Source organism: Talaromyces atroroseus, assembly GCF_001907595.1.
Source record: "Talaromyces atroroseus strain IBT 11181 chromosome Unknown scaffold_3, whole genome shotgun sequence".
Classification (NCBI taxonomy): domain Eukaryota; kingdom Fungi; phylum Ascomycota; class Eurotiomycetes; order Eurotiales; family Trichocomaceae; genus Talaromyces; species Talaromyces atroroseus.
This window is the reverse complement of record NW_017971435.1, coordinates 2,622,697-2,634,666: the sequence shown is the minus strand read 5'-3', so window position 1 is coordinate 2,634,666 and position 11,970 is coordinate 2,622,697. Positions and strand designations below refer to the sequence as shown.

Genomic DNA, 11,970 nt, shown 5'->3' with positions numbered 1-11,970 from the left:
TTATACTTTATAATCTTAAATTATCTTTTTTTAATTATTTTAAGTTATTATTTTTTAGTTATTTAAATTATTATTTTAATTAACTTTTATATTTTTATAATATTTCTTTTTTTTATAATTAAAATATTCTATCTTATTTTTATCAAATTATTTTTTTAATTTCTTATTAATTGTTATATTAAATTTTATTAATTATAATCTATAAGAATTTTAATACTTAAATTTTTTATTTATCTAGTTTTAATATTTAAAAATAGATTTTATTTTATATTTTTATCATCCTTATATTTCTTTTCTTTTTTATCTTATCTTATAGAATTTATTATTAATTTTAATAGCTTGCTTAATAAATTTATTAATATTATCTAATTAATTTATTTTAATAAATTTTATTTATACTTCTTTTTTTAATATATTTTTAAATGCTGTAATAAGGACTTTATTATTATAGTTTAATATTATTATAATTTATTTAAATTGTACTGCTAATTATTATATTAATTTAATCTAGTATAATTATTATAATTATTTTTTAATATTTTATATTTTATTTATATTTTTAAATACTAATTTAAATTTTTTCTTAAATTATTTATAAGAGCTTAGTATTTTTATAATATTAATACTTTAATTTTTTTTTTCTTATAGTATTTATAAAGTACTAATTTAATTTATTAAAAAGCTTCTTTTATTAAATAAGTTATTATAAAGACTATCTTAGATTCTTTTATTTTTAATACTATACTATTAATTATAATATATATATCTATTTATATAAAGAAGTTCTTTAATTTTATTTATTTTTTACTAAAGACTTACAATTTTAATATTTTAAATTATTTTATTATTATAATTATTTTTAATTCTTTAATACATTTTTAAAATATTTTTTTATTAATAGAAGTTGCTGTTAATTTAATATTTAAAATAGTTATATTCCTTACTATCTTAAATTAGTTTATAGATATTTTTTTTCTTTTATCTAAACTTTCTTATCTCTTATAATAGTACTTATTCTATATTATTTTTTAAGGTTAAGATAATAGTTTTTTTATTATATGTCTAGATCTACTCTAATTATTACTAGTTATATTAAGATATAATATAATAAATAAACTATATAAAGATTTATAAGAATAACTTATTAATAAGATTAAATATAATTTAGACTTATTAATAATAAAGATTAATTGATTATAATTAAGATAAAAGAAGCACCTTAAAGTATTATAATATTTTAAGTAGGTTTGCCTTGCTGATTTTCTTAATATATAATCAAGTAATTTAGATTAAAGAGCTATATTAAGTAAGAACTAAGTATAAAAATAAATATATTTATATAATTAGCACTCTCTATACTTATTTTATACCTTAAAGTATATACTTGATTCTATACTTAGTTCCTACTTAATATAACTCTTTAATCTAAGTTACTTAATTATATACTAAAAGAGTCAGTAAGATAAATCTACTTAAAGTATTATAATACTTCAAAGTGCTTCTTCTATCTTAGTTATAATCAACCAACCTTTATTACCAATAAGTCTAAACTATATCTGATCTTATTGACAAGTTACCCTCATGAACCTTTGTGTGGTTCATCCATCGTATCGTACCTCGACACAACCAGTGACAACTAGGGTGGATCCAGGCGCGTGACACCTAGTGTCATGCATGTCATTTCATAACAATAGAACAAGATTTTTATCTATTAAAAGACTTGTAATAATACCCTTCACCATTACTATAATCTTATCTGGTAAAATTAGGCTTAATCAATAGCTTAGGCTTCAAGGAATAAACTACTAAATCTATAACTATTTCTGGCCAGATCTGGGCGCGCGATTTCAAAATTTTGATTTACATGGAGAGAGCTTTTTTTTTTTTTCTTAATATAATTCTAATTATAAAATTTTTCTTATTATATTATAGATTTGTTCTAATTTTAGATTATATTTTTTTATCTTTTAGATGAAAAGTTTAAAATATAATAAACATTTAAATATTAATTTTTTTCCTCTTTATATATTAAGACCAAAGAATAATGTAAGATTAAAATAAATTTTAATTTAGTATATAATCTAATTTTTGCTATATTCCTCTTTAGATAATTTTTCTTACAATATATTAAATATTACTAATATAGATAGGATATTATGCTTTATTAATATTAATTTATTTTATAAGCCTAGTAAATTACTGCTTATTTAATAATTAATAATTATTATATTATATATTATATGAATACTAAATCTTATAAAATCTTTTTAATAGTATAAAATATCTAATATTATACATTTTTATAACTTTAATAATATTAATCTTTTTACTGGAATCTAATAATGTTAAATATGCCATTATCTCATTAATTAGAGCTATTTTGGTAAAGTTATTTGAATATATAAAATTGATATAGTTTTGAGAAATTGTGCGGTAGATGGTAGCGTGCAGCAGGCGGTGAAGTACTGTATTCTTATTACTTTTTGTCTTTACTTGACTTTTTAATCTTAGAAGTCTATTAAATTCGCCTATTAATAGCTATCCTAGCTATACTCGATGGTAATCGAACCGAATTTCTAATATAAGAGTCGTCATATCCCTCTGGGAAATATTTAATCCTTTTCTCCTTCACAATATAATTGACAGCTACTACTTCTTGTTTAATTTTCCCTTTTTTAATTTTTTCCTGTGCCAGTCAACGGGCAGACACCTCGTGGCTCACTAAGGAAGCCAATACTTGCCCGAGAAACTCGATGTTCATTTCTTACCACAAATTTCGAAGGACAATTGGAAGGACAGGATAGTTCACCCATTCATGGCTTATACTCGTGTCCGATCTCTCCAAATGAATGAAGCTCTCATAATATTACAGGAGGCTCCCGCCCGCCTACGGCAACCTTCAAGGATTTCTCCAGCCTTCATGGTCTCCAACTCTGATTGTCTGTAGACTCTGTACAGGGTACCAATGAGTCTATTATTTATCATTCCATTCCAAAATCGAGTCTATATAAAAAATGTTGTTCCATATGTAGGCAAATTAACTAGAATTAGGCCTTACAATCTCCTGTGCAGACCCTCGTTTTGCTTTCCGCACGGCGGAGATACATTCTTTTCACCTCGTGAAACCAACAAAACCCTTGAAATCCTTGAATTGTCCACAGCAGCGATTTGACTGGGAATGCTCCAAACCAGCTGGAGGAGGGAGGGATGGTTCCTCTCCCTCTCGCTTCCCTAAAGAAACCCATGATGGCTGGGTCAAACAGGATCGCTTCCTGGTTCCTCCCTATTACACTTTGATTGCTCAGTTAGGAAATTATCTTCGCTGGCCAGTAGCAAATAGTAATGCACATGAAGAGTCCAAACACTGGTGTATATAGAAAATGATCTCATGTTGATTTCACAAAGAATAACTAAAAACTGCTTTCTGTGCAGGTCTGGCAATACCAAGTTATCCACTCAGGTGCTCCTTGGTCATCCGTGGGTGCTGTTTACAGGCAATTCCACAAACATATTGACTGGTCCCAGAGGTATATAAAGCGCCGTCCATACACGTCTCTTGCCTCGACAGACTTCACAAAAATACGACTACTCAGTCTCGCTTCACCACACAACTGTTTCATCGCTATATCATCGCTTCCTTTATTTGCCTGTATCTCGTATCATTCAATATTCCCGATAAAATTCTATGGAGATCCCACTTCGGCATTTTTGGCCGCATTCGAGTTATGATCAGGTCCATTCGAGGTTGAGAACATTTCAAGCTAGCAGTTCCCCCCGACGAATCAATGAACTTGCCCATCCCACCAATAATAAAATAATTAAACCGATGGATACTTCTGCAACAATCTGCGTGGGAGGCGCATCAATCGCAGGCGAGAGAAGAGTTATATTAAAGCCACGGTTGGTTCTTTGTTGCTAGATCTCACTGCCCGTGAGCGTCCAGCCATGCATTTAATGGTCTTCACACCACATACTGATCCAACAGTGCACCCTGCTTATCCGAGTAACTGGATATCTATACCGCCGGAAGCTGTTTTACTGTATGATTTATCAGAGAGTAAGCTAGATTCAGTCAAGAATTTGGAACCTGAAGATGAACATCGAAGAAAAAGGAATATATGATTATGCGTACCTGTTGAAAGCTTGCCACTCCATTGGATCTCTCTTATTATCATAGACGACGACATCATTGCTATGGATGGATGGTATCATCAGGCGCTTCAGTCTCTAAAAGATGCTGAAGAAGAAACACGTCGGATTGGCACATCAAATTGTTCGTGTCTCCGCATTCACTCTGATTCTTGGGATTTCTAATTGTACTTGAGGCGTTCACTAATACGATCGAACGCAGACATTTATCTCCGCTTATTCTATACCCACAAACTTTGGGCTGGAATAAGGAAGGAGAATTTTGCCTACACAGTGTTTTCAATTATCGCCATAACGACTGTTAGACTCTTGCTACTAATGACTCGCCGCTGTCTCACTCAAACGAATAGATTTCTTTCGAACAAGGCCACTAGTATCGTCTGCTTCGTCTTTTATGTCCCTTAATATTATGTTATTTTTTTGCCACAGGTCGGGCTTCCATACTTTCTATTTCAGGGGGACTTCATATAAAAACGAGGGGCTGCTGTTCCCAGGCACAAGTGTTTCCCAGAGGTCGAGCCTTAGGTGTGGTATATTGGCGCGAGTCCTAGGAAATAGGATATGCGGACTCATTACTAGAAGAGTATGCCAATGCACACGATGAATTTTGATGGGCAGTGACCCGAGTCTATTCCAACCTATTGTGTCAACGAGTACTAAAGACGACCTTAAAGGAGGCAAGATGATTGCCAAATCGGTTTAAAATTTTCGATTTTGAGCCAAATAGTCCTGTCGTATTATAAGGGGAGCATGAGCTTGCTGTAGTAGGTCGTAATTGATATTTTCAACTATAGCATAATATGCCTTATAAAATATTTAATTACACTATTGTGCATATCTACAATAAGAATTTCGCTTTTCAGTACGGTATACAGGTTAGGGTTAGAGATGATGGCTGTGGGGCAAGGAGCTATCTGAAAGGGGACTAGCGTTCATCCTATGCAATCATTGCAATGCATTATGTGGCATCTAAAGTTAGCCAGATCAAGCTATCTATTGTGCTCGACTACGACCTTAACCATCACAATCAATCTTCATGTCCGCCTCGAAATCAATCCTCCAACATATTAATTAGCACTTGATTGTTATCCTTGACTATGGTGAGATCGCAAACGTCGACATTAAACCGCCATGTCTTACTAAACATGCCCATCTTTTACCAGGCACAAACACCGAGACAAAAGAAAGCAAACGAGAAGTTTGCGAAGAACGAGGCCGCGAAACGAGGGAAGTCACAGACTGCTGTCAAGAAGAATCCCAAACAAAAGCCCACAGTGTCAACTGGGTGGATAGGTCCGTGAACACCCAATAACCACCAACCCACATGCACAAATACTCTTCTCAGGACAAATTACTAAAAAAAAACTTCAAACTTTAGTATTACTTGCGTTCGTCGTTTGCGGTGGATTGGTTTTCGAGCTCCTGAAGGTCGTTCCGGAAATATGGTCAGCAATTGTGTCTGTGTTTAGGCGGTGATCGAATTCTTCCTGGTTTATCAGCATCATAGAAGAAAGGGGGTTTGCATCCACATGAATTCGTCGTGATCTTTTCATTGTCGTGGCATGTGTTCATATTATTATCTTGATTTGGGTCGCAGTTTATGTTTCAGTATTATTATCATTGGTTTCATGTGTTGAAGAGCGTGTTTTGAGTATTCTATTCACTACTATACCCCCCGTCTCCCCTGCTGTACAATTGGGCGCCCTATCAAAATTACTCAAGACGATTTTGTTGCCTTACCAGACTCCTCGTCGGGGCGCACTTTCTTCTTCTTCTTTTTCACAGCTTTCTTAATAAGTTTACCGTCGGAAGGTAATCCCTGAATGTCTGCTCGCTCAGACGCTCTTTGCATTTCCAGCCGAACCCGTTCAATTTTCCGCATGGCCTCCGCCATTTCATCTTCCTCTTTCTGAACAGGCTGAAGTGTATTCAGTTGCGTTTGATGTCCCTCGCCCAGGGCCAACCGTTCAATGGCGCTGGAGTCGACTTGTAGAAGACTTCGACCGACGTTATTGCTAGAATCCTTCTGATTTATGGGCTCGGTAGACTGGGAACCATGGAAATCGAGTGTCTCATTTGCCGCGATTTGAAACCTGCCGGGCCTGGTGCGCATCTCGGCATTTTTATTGCCCCCAACAGAACTAGTCGGTTCACCTAAGCTTGTAAGCTCAACAATGGGGATAGAATCTATATCCAGTTGTTCGTTATTTGACATGTCATGGTCTTGATAGTTGTGTATTGGTGAAGGAAATTCTTCGTTGTATCCAATGTAGAAAGGGTCATCCTTGTTGCGTTCCCGGCGACCAAGACGTCGTTCTGCAATCTTGGCTGTCTTTCCAATCACGAAATCTGCATTTTCCAGGTTGGCCTCGACCTGCATGTCTAGACCAAAGTCTTGCTGAATGGCCGATGAGCCGTTAGAAATATAATAGAAGCCTTTGATGCTGCTATACGCTTCCGCCTCGATCCATAAGTCATAAGCGTCATCGCCAGATTTCGGTAGTGTATGGGTTATCGACTCATTGAGGTCCAAGTTTTCAGGTAGAGGAACCCTCTTTTGTGCGTCTGCTGCTACAGAATTCAGTTCTAAGCCCCTAAAGAGACTAGGAATAACTTCTGCAAGCAAAAAGGGCAATTCATGAGAATCTGCCTGTTGTGGTTGTAATGCTTCCTTTGCCAAACGGAGAAGTTCGAGGAATTCAGTTGCTCGTTCTTGTACATCCAAGTCTGGGTGAGCTCCTAGGCCCTCCAAGAAGGTTATTAGCCGCGCAAGCATTACGGAATACTGCATGTAGCTGCCGGCTGACCACTTATGTTCAGAAGAAATCAATCGCGAGAACACCTTAGGTACTGCTTGTAGGTAGAGAGTAAGAACCGTCCCTGGCAGCGATTGGTTGTTCGGATTGGTAAGTATGTTCAGAATACGATCAGGTAAAGATGAGAGTTGTGAGAATTCCCCAACTATCCATGCAGCAGATCCGAGCGCTCCAACATAGGCAGTTGATACGGTATTATGCAATTGCAGATTATCAACCAACAAAAGGAATGACTCTGCCGTTCTAGTAGCCTTCTCTCGGACAGCTTTCACGCGTACTGCAACACTCCGTAGTTCTGCACCGATCTTGACTGAAATACTTGTATCTGGGCTATAATTCGAGAACTCGTCACCCGAAGAATGTCTTCCCACAATGAACTGGGGCAAAAGTCTCAGCAATTGCGATAACACATCAACATACCACTCGAAGTCAACAATATCCGAATAATTGTCACGAGAGCAAATGTCTATAATGCGAACGACAACCTCGATCTTGTAATCAGCCGGCAAATCAAGTTGTGCTTGATTTTCATGAGTCGAATACATTGGATCTGCAGTATCAAGTCTCTGCCAGTTGACCTTGTTACCACCAGCACTTCCGATTGCGTCAATGCCTGCGTTGTATTGATAGTCCAACTTTTGGCCGTTGAGTAATTGCTTTATGAGGCGATTGACAATATCTTGCAACGTTTCAGAGGTAGCCATTTGCACTGCGAGGTCGAGCGCCTGGAGCCTTATGGAAATGTCCGGGTCATCCAAACAGTCCAAGATCACTTTTTGTTGCATTGCCACGAGGTGAGGATGAGAAATGACAATACGATTGAACGCAAGAAGAGCAACGTATCTCACTATGTAACTCGATAACATGTTAAAGCTTAGGTTCTGGATATAGATTTTCAGATAGGAAGACAACGAAGATTCACTTACAATTAGGGTCGACATCCATAACAACCATGCCTCTGAGTTTTGTCACACATAAGCCTGCAATCTCATCCCCTTCTTGTGTTCCTTCAGCTTCACTCAAAATACCTCCCTGGATAATACCGTTTATACATTCGTAGAGAAGAGACATCGCGGTTGTTGTTTGGATAATGCCTATCAAAGGCCGAAGTAACTTTCGCACGAGGCGAGGCTCTAGAGGGGTGAGAGTTGCAAACTAGGAAGGTTAGCATAATGTTATCGCCAGGTATGCAACTGGCATGGCTAAACTGACCAACTTGATGATTTTAATTGCCATCCAGTTATTACCACTGTCCACCAGTAGTTCAAAAAACCTCGGGGCTAAAGGTAAGAAGTCATGGGGTCTCCTCCAACCGAGCTCACATATGACGTTCATAACGGCCGAAATGACGCTACTGTCTTCATTATCGTCCATGAGACGTTCCTTGATCTTCGGCCAAGCTAACCTTAAGGTATCGGGGTAGACCAATGCGAGGCGGTAAAGTACAACCACTGATTTCTTGCGAACGGCCGTATTGGAATGAGAAAGCCGAGGGAGGAGATCATTGAGAAGCGACATGGCTAGTGAGGGTGTTACAATATGTGGCAGTGTCGCGAGTGGTAATGACAAGTTCACCACAGATGACGAGACGATATCCTAGTTTCGTACATGAGATTTTACTGTTTAAGTTGTTTGTTCGCAAGCTGACTTACTTTTTTTAGTAAATTAGTTGCTAGCATTAATACCTCTGTCTCGGCGCGAAAGCTTTGAGCTGCAGCCAAGTAGCCAACCCGCTTTTGCAAGTGTTTAGATGAAGACATCACCTCAAGGACATGAAAGGATGCCCAAGACATGTCATATCCAAACATCTCGAGGTATATCAACTTTAGAAGGGCTATGGTTTTTTTATCTGTCAGGCTGTTAGCAAAAATAACAACCAAGCTGAAAAACACATGATTACAAACCCATGTCCTGTGATTTAATTTCAGACTTGCATTCCTTCAGGCTGTTCTGGATATATTCAGCCTCGCTCCCTTTGTGGCTTCGAAGGCCTCTAATGAGGTCATAAAGCGATTTTTCAAACCTATTTCGTCAGTTTGCATCACATGAAAAAGTCCAGGACCTGATTACGAACATGGTTGATTAGATGTCATTTCAGCGTATGCCTCATCAAGTGTCGTGAAGTCTCGCAATCCACAAGGACCCCGCAGCTTTATCTAGCGTTGTTCAGGACGGGTGGCTAATGATGTAGTGAAATGCCGCCAAGAGGAGGATGCTATTCCGTTCTCTTCATGTGAATCACGAATGGATGTAGGTGAGCCGTTCGGAGTCCATCTTTTTGTTGCTCAAGCCGGAAAGTGACGAACAACCGCGGGAGATTCAGTCTACATCATCGACCGACGGCTTCCTTTTGATTGGTCGCTGCTTGACATTCTGCCAACAGTTCCTCACCGCCAACTAGCGAAAGACCAGAGCTCTCCGACTCAAGCTGGCCTTCGAATGGAAACATGACTTTGTTCTCTCGTCGCTTTTGGGAAATTTCTTCTACCTGAGAAGTGCGCCATAGAGCTCACAGATGGCGACTGTCAAGGGAAATCTTGAGCGAGGGCTGCAACTGTCAGACCCGTCCGCTGCTCTCCACCTCTCGCAGCAGGCCTCCGCGTTACTGACGAAACAGCAATCTTCCTCGGCTTTCCCGTTTGCTGCTTTCGAAGATCCAGATCAATGGCTTGAGCTCGAGCAGCTCTTCTTAGCCTTTTTACGGACCGGTGATGACAAGTCCGCGCATCTTTGTCTCGACCGCCTGGCAGGGCGGTTTGGTCCAGCGAATGAACGAATCATGGGCCTAAGGGGTCTTTACCAGGAAGCGACGGCCAAGGACGGCCCATCTCTCGAAGCGATTCTACGAGACTATAATAAGATTCTTTCGGAGAATGGCGTTAATGTGGTGAGTTCCCTGTCAATTGATTGGATTGTGACTGTTGGACGAAATTTCCACGCTAAGAGAATGCTCGACAGCCCGTTTCGAAGCGACGCATTGCCCTCCTACGCTCTTTAAACAGACACGAAGAAGCTATATCTGCAATGGTGGACTACCTTGAAGCTTTCCCAACAGACGCTGAGGCATGGTGTGAGCTTGCAGACTTGTATCAATCCAATGCTATGAGTGCGCAGGCGATATTTAGTCTTGAAGAAGCATTGCTTGTTACGCCGAACTCATGGAATGTGAGTTTGTGGGACCGGCTCGACTTGAGGGGTATGTTAACTTTTGTGAATAGTTACATGCCCGACTTGGTGAGATCCTTTACATATCCACAACGTCGGCCGATCGAAGTACTTCGTCTACGCAGACCCTATCCCGGTCTATCAAACATTTTCTACGGAGTCTTGAGTTATGCGACGATTATGTAAGAGGCTTGTACGGCGTCATATTGGTATGATTTCGCTCCTCTGATTCTTTGGGGCATCAGGATAACTTGCCCAGAACCGAATGCTGACTCACTTATTAGACAACTTCGGAACTTATCAAACACATTAAAGATCTGCCAGAGCACAATATTAGCGGTGAAGTTCCGCCTATAAAGACTCTCGAGGATATCGAAGCCATGGCCAGACTGAAAGCAGAGAAGCTTATCCAATCACAGCAATCGGCCTCTCGTCACCAAACAACACTAGAGGGCCTCCAATCCTTGCAAGAGCTAGTGCGGCGGACATAGAAACAATTTCACTGTCGGTCTGAGTAGGCTTTTTTTTGTCTCAACTCATGCAACTTAATCTATTTCAAGTTCTTCAGGGCAAGTCTACGTATCTGCCTATTGGACAAATTTCGATCTATCGATCTAGTCATCGTCGAGACGACTATTAGTTGCATCCAATCGTAGAAACTTGTAACTTCCCCTGATTTTATAGCCAATGATGGCTTGACTTTGCTTGGCCGTATTGCACTTACGTTTGCTAAGCTGAACTAGCCCTATGACACGTATCAATTACCACCCAGCCAATCTCTGTGCAAACTGCGTCACTCTGGACTTCTGAAGACCAGGGTCTGGGAAGAAAAAAAAATTTACAGAACGCCACTGTTTAGAACGTAGATCGATTGTACTGTTGCGTCGACGTAGCCAATAAGTTGCCCGACTCTATAGGACATTAGCCAGAAAGATCTGTTTCTTGGGCATCTGATTCGGAAATATTTGACTGACCCTATGTAAACATTGAATTGAACGATTCCGCTAGATAAATTTTATTGCTCGCATGATGGATCACACAAAAATACCCTAGTAAGCATCTAACTAGCTAGACTTTGCTCGCCTAACCGCTAGTTATAACTACATAGTATATTTCACCAGGAATTGTAATTAGGTTGATATTAGAGACGTGACGAGCGGGCTACCTAGGTATTGTTCTCTGCGCTCCCCCTTTTTTGTCAGCCCCATGCCCAAACGACGTGTAATTATTGAGGCAATCGATGACTCAATAATAACCAGTCAAGATTTGCGTACGCATCCTCAACCCACGTTGGACCAAAGCCGGTCAAAGTGGGCTGGGTCGGTTCGGGCAGCGATGTATGTGTATGACAGATACTGTCGCGAATGGAGTCGCTTGGAAATATCACTATTGTGCGTTTTTTCACGCGACCTCCTCTCCCCGGGTTCGCGCTCTGTGTGCTTCCATCCACCGCCTGACGCAACTCAGGCTCGCTCTCCTGTGCTTCGTAGAGCCAGAATAAAGCCATGTATGTCGTAGATCGGATAGATAAATAACCCCTAGTACGTAACACACGATACAGTACGTACGGTACGCAATGTTTGTTTAGATCCCGCCCCTCCCTTCCTCATCCAGGCCTGTGCCCAACTCTGCCATCATTCAGGCAGGCACTTCATTACATCTTCGGATCCCAATCCATGCCTTCCACAAAATTCTGCTCGAAGAGGCGAAATCAGGTACACACAGCCTAATATAATGTACCTTGCATCGGCTCTTCTTCTATTAATTTTCTCCTCCATCATTCCTTGGGAGCATGCTAAGGCGCTTGCTTTTACTATGCAGGGCATACTTGACACTTCTT

At 39.0% G+C, this 11,970-nt stretch overlaps 3 protein-coding genes across 3 annotated transcripts, besides 3 other annotated features; 2 read left to right on the top strand and 1 right to left on the bottom strand.

The window, feature by feature from the left end:
* Positions 1 to 1,413: part of a repeat region (Identified by RepeatMasker using a combination of RepBase library and repeat library created with RepeatScout) that runs on past the window's edge.
* Positions 1,379 to 1,661: a repeat region (Identified by RepeatMasker using a combination of RepBase library and repeat library created with RepeatScout).
* An 807-nt stretch (positions 1,662 to 2,468) lies between these two features.
* Positions 2,469 to 2,584: a repeat region (Identified by RepeatMasker using a combination of RepBase library and repeat library created with RepeatScout).
* Positions 2,585 to 5,294: 2,710 nt separating this feature from the next.
* UA08_03939 (hypothetical protein) lies at positions 5,295 to 5,625 on the top strand (the record flags this gene model as incomplete). Its single annotated transcript, XM_020266294.1, has 2 exons — positions 5,295 to 5,442; positions 5,528 to 5,625. 2 exons carry the CDS (start codon positions 5,295 to 5,297, stop codon positions 5,623 to 5,625), a joined length of 246 nt encoding a protein of 81 aa, XP_020121308.1.
* A 241-nt stretch (positions 5,626 to 5,866) lies between these two features.
* Positions 5,867 to 8,758, bottom strand: UA08_03938 (hypothetical protein; the record flags this gene model as incomplete). Its single annotated transcript, XM_020266293.1, has 5 exons — positions 5,867 to 7,812; positions 7,892 to 8,120; positions 8,178 to 8,245; positions 8,288 to 8,561; positions 8,618 to 8,758. The coding sequence occupies 5 exons, from the start codon at positions 8,756 to 8,758 to the stop codon at positions 5,867 to 5,869; spliced, it is 2,658 nt and encodes an 885-aa protein (XP_020121215.1).
* A 722-nt stretch (positions 8,759 to 9,480) lies between these two features.
* UA08_03937 (hypothetical protein) lies at positions 9,481 to 10,621 on the top strand (the record flags this gene model as incomplete). Its single annotated transcript, XM_020266292.1, has 4 exons — positions 9,481 to 9,852; positions 9,924 to 10,130; positions 10,184 to 10,312; positions 10,415 to 10,621. The coding sequence occupies 4 exons, from the start codon at positions 9,481 to 9,483 to the stop codon at positions 10,619 to 10,621; spliced, it is 915 nt and encodes a 304-aa protein (XP_020121214.1).
* Between the last annotated feature and the right edge of the window lie 1,349 nt (positions 10,622 to 11,970).